Consider the following 15676-nt stretch of genomic DNA (forward strand, 5'->3'; position numbering starts at 1 on the left):
GTTATAATGGGGAACTACTATATAACTATGTAACAGTGCATACAAGGTGTATATATACTATATAGTAACAATGTATAAATATATAGCCAAGTGCTATGAGAAACAGAGACATTTTTAATGTGGTAACTTGCCATTACAATTTTTCCATCTCTAAACTCCTTTTGCAGGCTGTTGGTATAAGTTTTTAATGAATTTAGATAGATATATAAACCATAAAATATATAATTGAGGGAGCTTAATTTGTGCTATTTATATTTTTTTCTAATGTTGAAGGAACTCAAAATGAAATCTCAAAATACTCACCATTACGCTTTATTCAGAGAATTATAGTTCTGTCCTAACAGCTGAAGCAGAACCATGCTACAGCTACGCTCTTAAGTTGAGCACAGCCAATTTTGCTTTGGTCAGATGGCAAAGTATTTAGTGTCCTAGTAGTATTACCATTTTAAAGCACAAGTTGCATGCTTTCCATGATATTTTGTAGATGCCCTGAATATAGGAAGAGAAACATGGTTTTGCTTGGTTTTTAGAGCTGAATTTTCAGAACCTCCTCACCTGGTACTTATATTGGTCAGAAGTGGTTCCCTCTAATGCAGCCCCTGCATCCATTCAGTGTGGTTTTGTTTAGAGCTGCTATTTTGGTATTCATGTAGAGAGCTTTTTCTGTGTTGTGCTCTAGATGTGTGGGAGAAAATGCTTGTTGCCGAATTGAATAATCCCCCTCTTGAGTGATTGTGCAATGGCATGATGATTGTAAACTTGAAAAATCTTGGGCTGAAATAGCAGCTATTTCTGCAAGATGACTGTAGGACTGAGCTTTCTCATAGCTAAGATTCCTTTAGTGGTTGTTTAGCTTTTCTTTTACTCACAAATACATTTTAAAATATGTTGTAGGAATCAGAATTGATAAGGACTGCTTTGCATCTTACTGTGACTTGCAGTATGTAGCAACTGGTGTGTACTTTTTAAAGGGAAAAAGACCAGTGTATGAGATCCATGGTAGCTGGAGTTCAAAAAAAAGGTAGACTTGCTGTGGTAGTGAAATTAAATGTTAAGAAAAATAACTTTCAGACTGTTTTTTGAGAAGAACAAGTCAGGCTTTTAAAGTAAGTGTTATTTTTATTGAATCCTTTGCAGAGCACTGAATATTTGCAAAATTACAGTTATTTCAACATACCACTTTTTTCATGACCAGTAATTTCCTTTTCCAAACATTGAGATAAGTGCTGGTAACTGAATGTTTTCAACTGAAGTGTATTTGGATTTTTGGGATATTTGGTTCAGAGCTGTGTGTTAAAGCATTTGAGTTTGATTTGTCGTATTCTACTCTGATCTGTCAATGAAATGAGGAACTAGAATGGCACTTCTTTTATAAATTAAATTAGACATTTTTTATGTTTCTTTAAATAACTTTCAGTGTTCCCACAGTGTGGGCAATATGATGGGAAGTCCGTTCTTTATGTATTTGCTCAACAGAAAGAAAAAAATAATAAGAACATATTATTTTTCAGGCTGTATGTATTTCAGGTGGATAACCTACTAATGCTTGAGGAGCAGAAAAGACACTGAAATCCTTTTATGTTGTGCAGGAAAACTTAATGCACATTTCAGTCAACATACAGAAATATTCATTTGGTTTTGTCTTCTTGGATGCAGAAAGGGAAAAAGAGCTCTTTTTCCCTTTAATTTTCCCAGTAATCTTCAGGAACTGCTGAAAAAAAAAAGAACCTAAGCATAAACCCGGAAGAACTTTGAGCTCAGAACTCAGTTGTCAAGTGCAAGGACCTGAGTGAGACTGGCTTTTTGCCACAGACAGTGAAGAATGTTTTTCCTGACCAGTGAAAATATCTGCCTTTCAAAAACAGTGTTTCATGGTTTTGCAGAGTAATCCACCTCAAGAAAGGTTCTGAGGCATTTTACACTTTTTTCTGTTTTTTTAAAGGACGCTGTTGTTTTGGCTGTAAAGAGAATGCAAGGTTCTGAAAGCAGTGTAGATGTCTATTTTTACAGACCTAAAAACTAATCTAAGAGTACTTTGTGTAACTGTATTATTCTCTTAGCTACAGTAAAAAAAATTAAGGAAAAGACTACCTTTGTGTTAAAAGATCTATGTAAGAGTAACATCTTGTTATATATGTTTATTCAAGTCTAAAGTGAATTATACTAAAGTAGATGACATGTTGTTATGCAAGAAAAAATGAGCTGTAGAAGGCTTATGGAACTTTGAGTAAAATACCAATGGAATAAATATATAGTAAAAGCAAGTGGAATTTCATTGAAGTCTGGGAAGTTTGGAAATGCTTGAGATTGTATTGCTTTAATTTGTTTTTACCTTCTGCCTTTTGAAATATCTCAGCTTTTACCATTCTGAATTAGTAAGGGTTGGCAGTTACTTTCATCAAGCAAATTAATATTATATGTGAAGTTTGAGCTGTATATAGGATTTTTGTATTTTCAGAAATACTCCATTTTCAAGCCTGTATACTTTTACCTTCTTCATATGCCCAGGGACAAGTTCTGGCTTGATCGAATAACTAGCTTAACTGCATTACTTGGTTGACAGTCATCTATAAGCCAAGAGGCTTAGAGTGCTGCATAGAGTTCAGAAGCTCAACAGAGAAATTCTGAGTTCAAGCTGATTTTTTTGGGTCTTGGACATCTTCGAAGAAGGGGAGAAAAAAAACTCCTCAACAGCCCAGAACTGAATGCTTGATATGTTCAGTCTTACTGTCTTGGAGAGTGAAAGGAGTTGTCTAGCAGTCTCTTCTTTACTATTATTTTTAATGGCTCTAAATCCCTCAGTATTCATTAGAGAACTGTCTAGCCTGTTAAGTTAATGAAACTTGATTCAATAAGGGTAAGAGTTGTAAGTGAAGTATATTTTTTGGGTGTCCTTCCAGGATTCTTCTGAATCTTGTTCTATTTTAGTGTGAATGAAAGGAGAATGGAAGTGGACTCTGGTCTTCAGAACAGAACCTCCATTAATTAATACAACTCGAGAAAGGAAGAAAATGAAAGATTGTGTATGCATTTTAAAGATGTAACTTATACTTGGCACAAACTGACTAGTGGATAAGGAAGATTACTATCCTCCATCTTTAAGGCATTTCACATTCAAGAATGAAACCATGTAAATAAGGTGATAGAATCAGTCACTTTAGTAAAATTAAAATAAGAAAGCCAAGGGGAAAAAATAAGCATGGATAATACTGCCATGTCTTTCAGACCCCCAAATTCATTTTCCTTTTAACAAATTGCTGTTTCTCTTTGAACTGCTTGTTCTATTTTGGGTGGGGAGTGAGTTAGAGACACTGAAACTTTGAAGGCATTCAGTTGGTGCCTGTTGCATGCCTTTTGAGTGGGAGAAAATCTACAGTCTTTTGTAAGTTCCACTGAAAACTCCTACTGCTTCACTTTTGAGTTTTACATTCTTCCTAGAGAAGCCAAACAAATAAGCTGCTTTTAACTCTTTGACATGTGTGGTTTTCAGATTAAGGTTGTTGGCAGCAGTGAATTGTGATAGTAGAAGAAAGATTTTAAAAAACAGAGTACTGTTTTATTAAGTTTTAAGAGCCAAACTCTTCATTCACAGTTTGGGTCCCTGAGTTGCCCTTATAAAAAAAGGAATCTACGCTCTTAGCTTTAGAGCTTAAGGTTAGAGCCTTTGGGTCAAGAATGACATGTTTCTTACTCTACCCCACTTACTTTTTTTTTTTTTTTTTACCTGTAGTAAAAGATCCTGAGCAATTTTTATTTGACTTGACTTTCAAAGAAGGGTTAGACTAGATTTTCAGAGGTCCCTTCCAACTTCAAGCATTCTGTGTTTCTGCAGTAACAGAAACTGGAGTTATTCTGGCATTAAATCTGGTGAGTGGATGTGAAGACGGTTTTTACAGGTCTTTCAGCAGTAGAAAGAGCAGTAGGTCCTGCTGCAGAATGGGGCAGGGGACCTGAAGCAGGACAAGAAGGAATCTCTGTGGAACTAAAGGTAGATCCTCCTCATCTCAGTCCTTGGGCAAGTGATGAAGCAAATATTCCTGGAAGCCAAAGTACAAAAAAACCCACAAAAAACAACCAGTACACATTTAAGAGTTGTTGGCATTGATCTGTGAAGAAGTCATGCTTGACTAGCCCAATATCCTTTTAAATGAGATGAGTGGCTTGGAGGATGAGAGGACATTAATGAATGTTATTTATCCTGACTTCAACAAGGCTTTCTGAACCGACTCCCATAACATTCTCACTGACAAACTGAAAAGGTATGGGCAGAAGTGCTAGGATCAAAGGGCTGTGATCAGCAGGATGCATTCCAGTGACTGACATGAGAGCCAGTCACTCCAGAGGTTGGTACTAGAGCCAGTATTGTTCAACAGCTTCATTGGATGATGAAACACTAAGTTTTGCTAACAATGCAAAACTAGGAGGAGTGACTGACTGAGGAGGACCTTGACAGGGTGGAAAAATGGGTCAACAGGAATCTGATGAAGTTTCACTAAGAGAAGAGCAAAGGTTCTGATAGAGGAATAACCTCATGCACCAGTGGGTACTGGGGGTTGACCGGCTGGAAAGCAGCTTTGTAGAGAACTGTCTGGCTGTCCTGGTGTTGAACATGTCAGACACCATGTGCCCTTGCACAAAACTCAAGCAGCATCCTGGGCTGCTGGAGGCAGTACATTGCCATTAGGTCTGGAATGTTCCTTCCCCTCTACTCGTTGATCACACCTGGAGTGTGGGGTCCAGCTCCTCAGGAAAAGACAGATGTGGGCAGACTGCAGCTAGTCTAGCAAAGGACCAGGAAGATGATGAAGGGGGATTGAGGTGTCTGTCATGCAGGGAGAAGCCAAAAGACCTGGGATTGTTTAGCCTTGAGAAGAGAAAGCATGTTGGGGGTGGGGTGGCAGTGGGTACTGTCAATGGTTATAAATACTTGAAAGGGAACATGTGCTGAAGGTGGAGCCAGACTCTTCTCATTGGTGCATCCTGACAGGACAGAGGTCATGAACCAAGACTGAAATAGAGGAACTTCAATTTAAACATAAGAAAACAGGTTTTGGGGGTGATCAGAGCTCTGATACAGGCTTCCCAGAGAGAAGTATCTATCCTTGGAGGTGTTCAAAACTGGACTGGACACAGCACTGCTCTCACTGACCCTAATCTTAGAAAAGATGATCTCTATAGCCTCCTTCCCTCCTCAGCCATTCAGTGCTTCGGTGAAAGTAGACAATTTCAGTCTTTGAGGCTGGTCATGTTGTATGAAGATGAGCCCAGTTACTCAAAACTAGAAGCCACTATGTTTTATTTGGAACCAGTTGGTAAAAATTGATAGCATCTTAAAACAATATAACTTGTAGCAAAGTTTTCTTTATATGTTCAAAATGTCAACAAATTTGCATCTTTCTCAGACATTGGTTTTTACTGATAAGTTACCTTCATTATTAAATATGAAGAATCCTGATTTTGAAACCAAAATGTCGTTTGGAAGTAAGTGGTGGTTTATTGTACCGTGTTTTGCAACAACCACTTAATAATATCAGCTTTTTTGTTTGTTTTTAATTTTATGTATTTATTTTTAAAGCAGAGTCATGGGTAAGCAGTAGGTGGACATGTAAAACTAGGTTAATATTAATTTCCTTGGTCAGCCAGGCCTTGGATAGGAATTTTTTCAATGTAGTATCCACTCCTCAATACCTTTCCAACAAGGAGCAAGCAATCTCTATTCTGTTATTTTCTTCATTCTCCAACACTTCCCTTTATGTTGGTTGACTCACTGTAAGGCCCAACCAGCATTCTCTAACCCCTCCTGGGATCAAGTATCATTTTCCTTCCCTCCCTGATGTATAGTTTGTGACAACTATTTAACTGCTTATACTTTTTCACTCTTCCTGTGATTAACACCGTGTTCATACTCACTTGTGCAAGGCCAAGCAAACACAGAAAAGTGTTAATATGGCTTAAACAAGAGAGATATATTAGATTTCCTGTCACAGAGGCTTCTAGATTTACTTATTGTCCAAATGCAGTTAAAATCAAGCTAAATAGATTGGAGACTGCCTAAGACCTGACAAACATTGATGCTAGATATGTGTAACAATTGTTATACAACCAAGGCCTGTAATTTGTACAAAGGTGTTATTAACAGTTGGTAACCTTTCTCATCTTAGCTTGCACCAGAAAAATCAATTTTATTGTTTGGCTGCAGGAAATTTTGACACAGCTATTTTTAATTTTTACCTGTACTCTGGAGGAAAAAAAAAGCTTATTCTGTTTGTTTGTGTGTATTTGGGTATTTCTGGAGGGATGTGTTTTGGGTTTTGTTTGTTGGTTTTGGTTTGTTGGTGTTTGGTTTGTTTTTTTTTTGAGGGGGGGTGTTTCTTATTTGGTTTTGTGTTTTGTTTTGTTTGGTTTTGGTTTTTTTAAACTGTTGAGTGATTTGTCAGATTCCAAAACTGAATTTATCTTGTACCTGAACTAATTTTGGTTTCCTGCTGTTCTGAAGTAGACTGTTGTCAAGGAAAAACTGTCATAAACCAAATGCAGTTGTCTTTTCCTAGTATGAGGGGAAAGTGAAGATGTAATAGAGCCTTAAGATGTAGTGTCTCATTGACTTAAAGTGCTTTATTCTACAACTAATGATTCCACTCCTTCACATAGCTTCTTGAACTAGGAAAACTTCCTTGAATCCTAGGGCTATGCAGGCAGTTAAGTGAAATGTTTCAGGGATGTTCTTTTGGCCTGAGGCTAATGGGCTTGACACTTGGCCATACCACAAGAAGCTTTTGGTTCTTATAGCGTAGCTACAATCCAGCTGTAAAAATTTGCATATTTCATGTAGTTTCATCTGTACTGTTTCATGAACCAGGACTATGTTGGTCTGGGCCAAACCTGGGTGATGCAGGAAGTTTGTAGCTGTTTCACAGTTGATACTAGGGAGCAAGTTGCCCATGAGCCAGCAGTGTGTCCTTGTGGCCAAGAAGGCCCGTGGTATCCTAGGGTACATTACGAAGAGCATTGCCAGCAGATTGAGGGAGATGATCCTGCCCCTCTACTCAGCCAGAGTGAGGTCTCATCTTGAGTGCTGTGTCTGTTTCTGGGCTCCTCAGTACAAGAGAGACATGGAGCTCCTGGAGCTGGTCCAGCAGAGGGCTATGAAGATGGTTTTTAGGGATCTAGAGCATCTCTCTTATGAGGAAAGGCTGAGAGAGTTGGGCCTGTTTGTCCTTAAGAAGAGACAACTGAGAGGGGGACCTTATCAATGTATATGAGTATCTGAAGGGAGAGTGTAAAGGGAATGGAGCCAGGCTCTTCTTGGTGATGCCAAGCAATAAGATATGAAGCAATGGGCAGAAGCTGATGCGCAGAAAGTTCCACCTGAACACGAGGAAGGACTTCTTTACTGTGTGAGTGACTGCACACTGGAACAGATTGCCCAGAGAGGTTGTAGTGTCTCCCTCCCTGGAGCTATTGGAGAACCGTCATGATGCAATCCTGTGCCATATGCTCTAGGATGGCCATGCTTGGGCAGGGAGGTTGGACTGGATGACCCACTGTGATCCCTTCCAGTCTTGCTTCCAACCTTCCAACACCATTCTTGTGTTTGAATGTTATATTACCTGCCTTGTAGTTCTGTAGAATATAACAGGTATTACCATTGCCATTCTTTGATAGAATGACGATATGGGGTGTGACTAATGTCTAGGTATCCATGCATAGAAATATTATACTTTGTTCCTTTATCATTGCATGAGTAACAGTTTAAAATTAATTACACTGAGCTTTATTTTTTTTCACTGAATTTCTTGATGGAAGATTTTCATTTATTTAAAGTAAGTTCTTGTTCCTGGACTTCGTTAACTTTTAAACTTGAAAAAAATCCCAAGCTCTTTGAACAAGGTTTTGTTACTCAAAATCAGAAATTTCTGTAAGATTTGATATATTCATATGTAAATTTTTGTTTGGGTATTGTTTTGTGTATGTGTGTTTGTTTAGCTGTAGTAGGTAGCAGGATTCTTAAAAAAATCAACTGATTGTCTTACAAGTGGTAGATAAATGATTAGGTAGATCTCAATAAGAAGGTTGCCTTGGAGAAGATTTGAATTTGTGCTGACCTTCAGTTAATAGCTATGTGTAAGCTTTTATGCTTGTTACATTTGAGGTAGGTTACTCCATGGAAGCTGCCTCAGTGCTTCTAAATTTCTTACACGAGGTATAAAGTGAGAAGCATATGTTTTGGGTACTTAAAGTTGAAAGTTGTACTGCATCTTTACACTCTGCCTTGCAGTTTGGTACTTTTGTCATGTCTGTGTCATAGGCTACTTTGGTATGTATTTTTCTCTAACTAGGGCAAAAGGAGAGAATTACTATAGTAAACTGTTCATATGACAAGTGGTCCAATGTTGAAATAAACTTTCCATCCTGTTCAAATATTTTAGTTTATGAGCGCAATATAAATGCTGTCTCTTTTTTCTTTACCCATTTGGTAGTGGATACCCTGTTTTCAAGAAAACTAAATGGAAAATACAGACTTGAACGCCTTGTGCCAACTGCAGTCTATCAACATATGAAGATGCACAAACGAATTTTAGGACACTTATCTTCTGTATACTGTGTAACTTTTGATCGGACTGGCAGGCGAATATTTACTGTGAGTACAAAATCTTTATTTTTGTAGATTTTTTTTTTAAGTGCACGTAGTACGTTACCTAATTGTTTCCAAAAAACGAATATAGTATAGATACTGATTATGTATGAAGAGCAGATAAATGCTTTACTACTATTACTCTCATTCTTGCTTTTTAGTAAACGTACTGGTTTGCATGCATTTTAACCATTTTATTGGTTAAAATAGTTTTGACATAGGTGTCTTAAGACTAGGTGTGATTGTGATTGCTGATCTGTGTAGTTCAGTGGGAAAACTGCTCTTTTTCAGTGGAAAGAATTTATCCTATGTAACTTCTTTTTTCTGGACTCATTTTCTCTAGCAAAAACATAAAACAATGGATCGCCATCACAATTTGATTAGGAAGTCAGAACAATCAGTCTGCAAATACAGATTATTTTGACTCCTTTCTATAACTTTTGTTAAATTTAAAGCATGACTATTATGTTTACAGTCTGGTCATACACTTGCATTTGGTACAGCATGTTGAAGAAAACTAGAAAGCTGGAAATTCACGTGGTATATTGTAAAAAACGTTGGTTCACAAACAAATTGTCTTTGAGATCCTAGGATTTTTTTAAAAATACTAGTGTTCTTAGTATTTTTAACTATTTATCTTTTTTTGTTGTTGTTCTTAAGACGTAAATATTAGACAGATGTCTGAAATCAGTACTGAATTATGGGTTTCCCAAGGAATGGGGTTTATAAAACCAGATAGGTGTTAGTATAATTTGGATTTCTTGGTAAGTAGTCAATTTGAGTAGAGACAAAGATATCATAAACACACACCTCATGCCAGCTGGTGATGCTTTGGCTGCATTTATTGCCTTTCCACAAACATTGGATGTAATTGATACCTGTGTGGATTCAGGAGCTTAATTGTGTCCCTTTTAGCGACATGGCAGATAACCGAAGAATGCAGGTAGAAGTACAGGTCAGGTTTCCTGTATCATATATTGCAGTCCTAACTTCTACAATTCTTTCAAGGTGGTTGTAAATATAATTCACCCGTTTACCCACATACATTTTGCTTTATTGCATGGAGGGTTGTGTGGTTGCAGGGACGGACACTTGAAGTGTTTTGAACAGGCCTGTTTATTTGTTCATTTGTTACTTGAGGCATAGCAGAGACTCTTTTTCATATTTCTTTAGCTTTCATTGGCAAGCTAAGTCATAGGCATTAAAATCTTATGTCCTGTAGTTTATGCATGGTTAACCTGTCAGGAAAAGGATTCTCTGTTGTGGGTTTATTTTTTATGTGACATGGTAGAATGCATTGAAGATTTTATGTGTACCAGGTATAAAAAACGCACATGCTGACACTATTCACCTTAAAACCTTCTCTTTGTGCTTCCCAGATGAAATGAATAAAACTTCTTCTTAAGGTCTTCTAATTCTTAATTTTTCTGCAACTTTCCCATGTTCCTAAAATCATTATTTCCAGAGATATACAAAACTTGTGTGTGTCTATGGTGATAATTCCTTGTTGCACATTCCCTTGCTTTTTGCAGTCTGATTTAAAAGTGGTTAAAGAGAGAGAATTCTCTTGACTGTAATAGCAGTTTGTTTCCAAGAGAGAAGTAGAAGAACCTGAAATGAAAAAGGGGGGGGAGGAGGGGTAGTGCGGGGGTCAGGGCTCAACCTCAGAGCTTTGCTGGCAGTCCTTTGCTGACTGGTGTCCTTGAAAAAAAGTTCCCAGTTAAATCATGATTACTTCAATCTGGTGTTAAACAAAGTCCCTATAGAAATTAATGTTGGCTGCTGAATTTTTCATTTTGGAGGGCTTGGGACAGAACCTCTGCATTTTTAGGTAAATCTTTTTTGTGTAGATGTTTAAGTGGTTGTTGGCAAATGGAAAACCAATGGATTGTATTCCACATTTTGGTAACATCTGAGTTGCTGTATTTGGCCTGTTGTAGTTGGTAGATGGATAAACAGTCATGAAACTGTTGTGTTGTAATTGCATCTATATAATGAAATGGTGCCAATTCTTTTCAATTTATACCACTATGACTTCTGAAGTCTCTAGTGTAGCATGTAAATTTGCAGGCATCAGTAGGGAATTCTTCCTGCCTTCCTGCAACCTTCAGTGTGATGTTAGCTGGATAAGTTGTTTTAGATTTATAATTGTTTCTCGAAGATGCATCATAATTGTTTCCTGTTCTACCTGACCTCTGAGGGATTGAAAGCCTCTAAATTCAAGCTTTGTTCATGTTCTGTTTCAAATTAAAAGGAAAGAAAGTGATCTCAGCACATTTTTGAGTCATGCTCATCTGGGAGATGTTGTCTTTGCTAGAAAAATGATGCTCTTATTTTGCCTAAAGACAGTGGAAACAGGACATTATGTGTTTTTCCTACTAGCTTAGTAGATCTTTATTGTGTTGGCTTAGTAAGGATTTGGTAGCAGAGGAGCTGCAGTGGTGGCTTCTATGAGAAGCTGCCAGAAGCTTCCCCCATGTTCAACAGAGTGAATGCCAGCCAGCTCCAGGATGGACCCACTGCTGGCCAGGGCCAAGCCCATCAGTGATGGTGGTAGTGCCTCTGGGATAATGTATTTAAGAAGAAGGAAAAAATCCCAGGGCAACTGCATTCTGGAGAGAGGAGTGAAATTATGTGAGAGAAACAGCCCTGCAGACTCGAATGTGAGTGGAGGAGGAGGAGGTGCTTCAGTCTCTGGAGTAGAGATTCCCCTGCAGACTGTGGGGAAGACCTTGGTGAGGCAGGCTGTCCCCTTGCAGCCCATGGAGGCAGACACTTAATATTCCAGGTCTCTTGTAAAGTATGACTTGCAGAACCCATGCAGGGTAATAGAAACAAGCATTGTCTTCTCTAGTTCCTGCGCTACTTAACTTTCTGACTGCAAAGAGGGATGGCTATCCCCTTTTTTCCCTACCTTTATCTTCCTGTCTCCTCTGAGATTACTCTTTCTAGGGAATAATAAAGATTGTGTAATAGTCCGTGTAAGATTTCCAACCCAAGATTAATTTGTGTGTTTCTTGGCAGTTTCACTTCAGCCCACAAGTGTGTGTAATGGTAGGAAAATGAACCGATTTTACTCCATACCTTGGCAATGCAGTCACCAATTCTCTCTTGGTGCTGAACTTGTTCTAGGATTCACTTTTGACAGATGCTTTTTAATAGGCACATAATTTCTAGCAGTTGTAGATATAACCTTGGAAACGTGAGCCGTGGTGTAAGCCAGTGCCCTTACTAGTAGAACTGCAACAGTATTTTAAGAGTTGTGGGTTGTTCCGCTCAGTTCAGATGTAATCACATGAATTTATTTGAACTCCAATATTGTTATCTTGCCAAGATGCTGCAGAATTTACAATTTTACCTTGTTTTTTTAATTTTTTTTTTTCACTTTTCCTTCTCTCTTTTCCTGCCCCTCCCCCTTCCCTCTCCCCCTTCCCCCTCCCCTTTTTTTCTTGTTGAGATTTGGCTGACAGTCATTTTTCTCTGCAATAGAGATGTATAACACATGCCTCTATAGCCAGCTGGAAGGGAGCAGGCTTGTTTTATGCTGATCTTCTTTCCTCGGTTTGCTGTTATTAAATAGACCTCTGGGGACCCTCCAGGTGTCATTAGATCCCAGAAATTTATTTTTTTGTGCTGATCATTTTACATCTTTACATTGTCAGTGAGTGATTTCCACCTTTTAAAGTATTTTGGCAGTTTTGGGTTCACCATTCCCTACTACTTTCAGGTCTCTCTTTTGAGCAGTGAGACTATTATTTGCAGTGTTCTACACATGCAAGCATGTGTAGGCTTTTGTCTCTGCTTGTTGGGTTTTTTGATGGTGACTGCATTTTCAAGAAGAATATACAACCTTCTTCATACTCTAAAGTCTTACATCATGATAACAGAACAACATGAGCTGATACTATCATTCAGATAATTATTTCATCAAGTAGGTGGACAGTTTGAAGCTTTAGATATAGAAGTGCTAATTTGAATAGAAACGGGAACATTTATGGAAACTTATTAGTTGAGGAGCATGGGGGGGGGGAACCAAATCTAAGTGCTTTATAGGTGCTTGTATTTTTGTTTTAAGGGAGCAAAGGGGTGAAAACTGAATCTGCTTAGAGCTTTATAAGGAGAATTTAGAGAAAAAAGGGGCCCTTTTTCCTGTAAACTGCTTTTAAAGCTCTGTGTAGCATGTTTGCTAGTTCTGTTATAAATGCTATCTAAGATGGTACTTTGGTAGTCATTTTACCACAGAAATGAAAGTATATCATAATACAATTATTTGGTGTGAACCTCAAAAGTCACAGATTACTGAATGATTGGGTTTGGAAGGGACCTCTAGAGATCACCTAGTCCAATCCCACACTGCTAAAGCAGGTAAAGCCAAAAGACTCACTCAATGAACCCACTCCTTGTCATCCTGGCCTGCCCCTGTATCCATCCACAGCCTGTATCCATCCACAGCAGCAACTACCTGAAAGGAGATGGGTGTCAGTCTCTTCTCCCAGGCAACCAGCAGTAGGACTTAAGTAGGTCTTAAGCTCTGCCAGGGAAGGTTTAGTTTGGATATTAGGAAAAAAGTTTTTACAGACAGAGTAATCAGACACTGGAATGGGCTGCCCAGGGAGGTGGTGGATTCACCGTCCCTGAAGGTTTTTAAGATGAGACTGGATGTGGCACTGAGTGCCACGGTCTAGTAACTACGGCAGTGTCGGACCTACGGTTGGATTTGGTCTCAGAGGTCTTTTCCAACCCAGTTGATTCTATGATTCTAAGAGAAATTACAGAATTCATGTTGTTCTTACTGCTAGGTGACTTTATTTATTTATTTATTTATTTATTTTTTAGATAATGTCCTAAGTATATTGGAAAAATTGAAGATTAGGTCTTTGACACTGTCCAAAACTTTGGAAAACTATGCCTGTTAGTAAGGTGCTCTAGCATGCTTGAGGTGTAGAACTCAAATGTAAGAGCAATGGATTGGTTTGATTATTGTGCAGTTTTGTCTATAGGATATTTTTTTCTTTGGATCCTATTATAACTGCATTAACAGAGTAGCTTATCATTAGAACAAGAATGAAGGGCTTTGGTGATTTCTAATTTGTGGAAGTGCTGCAAATGTGCAGGGGAGAGAAAGCTTTTTGTTTGGATACTGAAGGATGTGAAATGGTGCATAAGAGGCAAATATGGGGCAAAAACATTGTTTTCAACAGATGGCCAATCTATTGATGAGAGGAGACTGTTAGAATACGGAAGATGTGGGAGGGAGGCAACAAACCACAATCACATGAGGATGTGATAGACCAGGTGGGTAAGCAAAGAATGTGAGGTGATGTAGACAGAAAAACAATAAAACTGAAGAGGGCCCACCCCAAGTATGCACGCAGATCAAGAAATAAATTATGGAGAAAGTTTTCATGCTTGGAGAAATCCTCCTGAATACGCACTTACCTGAATTGCCTGTACACTAGTGCATGCACTATGGAGAAATGTAGGAGGATTTGGAATTACATATGTAGTTGCAGGGCCACGATCTCTTCAGGACCAAAGAGCTGGAGTGGGGTTGGGTAGCTCACAGAACTGGGTTGCTGCTGTGGATGGATACAGGTTCTTTAGAAGGGGCAGGCCAGGATGACAACAAGTGGGAGTTTTCATGGAGCTTTGCCTGGGGACAGGTGATGAGTCAGCTGAGAGGTCGTGGATGAGGGTTAAAGACAGACCAGTGTGGGTGACATTGGGGTATGTATCTGCTACAGGCTGCTTGATCAGGAAGAAGTAGATGAGGCTGCAAATGTTACTCCTGTTTTCAGGAAGGGCAAGAAGGTTGTTCCAGGCAACTACAGACCATTCATATTTGTCTTTATCACCTGAGAAAGTAATGGAGCAAATCCTTCTAAAAGCCACTTCCAAACATATCAACAATAACAAGGTGATCAGTGTAGATCTATGAAGCAGAAATTATTCCTGTCCAACTTGATAACCTTATATGATGAAAGAACTAAGTTGGATGGGGAACAGTAGTGGATCTTGTTTTTCCTGACTGAAGCAAGGCTTTTGATGCTGTCTCCCATAACATCCTTACCAACAAACTAATGAGGTACAGCCTTGATGTGCACTTGACAGTGAGGTTGAAAATGCCCTGAACTGCCAGGTTCAACGGGTTGTGATTAGTGGCATGAGGTCCAGCTGGAGGGCAGTCAGTATGGGGGTACCACAGGGTTTGGTACTGAGACCAGTACTCTTTAATATTTCCCTTAAAGACCTGGGTGATGGAACAAGAGGGTGCCTACAGTAAATTTGCAGAAGATAACAAAACATGAGTGGTGGATACATCATCCTGGGCAACTGCTCTAACTGACCCTACTTGAACAGGGATTTTGGACTAGACCCAAGTATCTCCCCACCTCAGTGATATTATGATTCTACCTGTCCATTGCTGTTAACTCTACAGGCTGTAGTTTTGTTTCCTGGGCTGGCACCATAGCAGTCAGATAAGGCAAATGTGTTCTGCAGAGTCTCCGTATGGAAGTTTTATGCATAGATGGAGCTAGTATAGACTGTACCATTGCTCTCCTTACCCAAAAGGCAGAAAATGTAATTATGAACAAGCTTCCCTTACTATCTCCTTTGTCTAGGAGACCTGGCCCTTTTTTATAAAAGATGAATGATAGTATTGCACTACCTTCTGGCTTCTGTAAAGTATAAATGCTAGATAAACTTTTTCAGAGGCACTGTAAAGTAGATGCAATAGGAAAAACTTGGGTGAAATTTTATAATGATGGTGTCACATTGTAACTTGCTCTAGCGCCTGCATGTGTCCAGTAGCAGATCAGTGCTCCAGATGTTAAAACCCAGGTTTGTATTGCTTCTGAACTTGACTAAATGTATTAAATGTTTACAGTAAATTTCATTTGTCAGTGTGTCTGTGCAGTGTTCAAATATCATTGTATTGAGGTGCAAAGATACTCAGACTTTCAGGAAGGCATGGAAATGCGAAGATAAATGGAGGAATGAATTCTTAATCTTTTTTCTTGGGCTCTGAATTCATTGTAT

General features: G+C 38.7%; 1 protein-coding gene across 2 annotated transcripts in view; it reads left to right on the forward strand.

Moving 5' to 3' along the window:
* Positions 1–15676, forward strand: part of PHIP (pleckstrin homology domain interacting protein) — a 106750-nt gene that overhangs the window by 12295 nt on the left and 78779 nt on the right. For both annotated transcript variants that reach the window (XM_032681208.1, XM_032681207.1), the window contains exon 7: positions 8481–8641. In XM_032681208.1, coding sequence (XP_032537099.1) covers positions 8481–8641 — 161 coding nt within the window. The remainder of the gene's footprint in view (positions 1–8480; positions 8642–15676) is intronic.

The sequence above is a fragment of the Chiroxiphia lanceolata genome, chromosome 3 (genome assembly GCF_009829145.1).
Source record: "Chiroxiphia lanceolata isolate bChiLan1 chromosome 3, bChiLan1.pri, whole genome shotgun sequence".
Classification (NCBI taxonomy): Eukaryota; Metazoa; Chordata; class Aves; order Passeriformes; family Pipridae; genus Chiroxiphia; species Chiroxiphia lanceolata.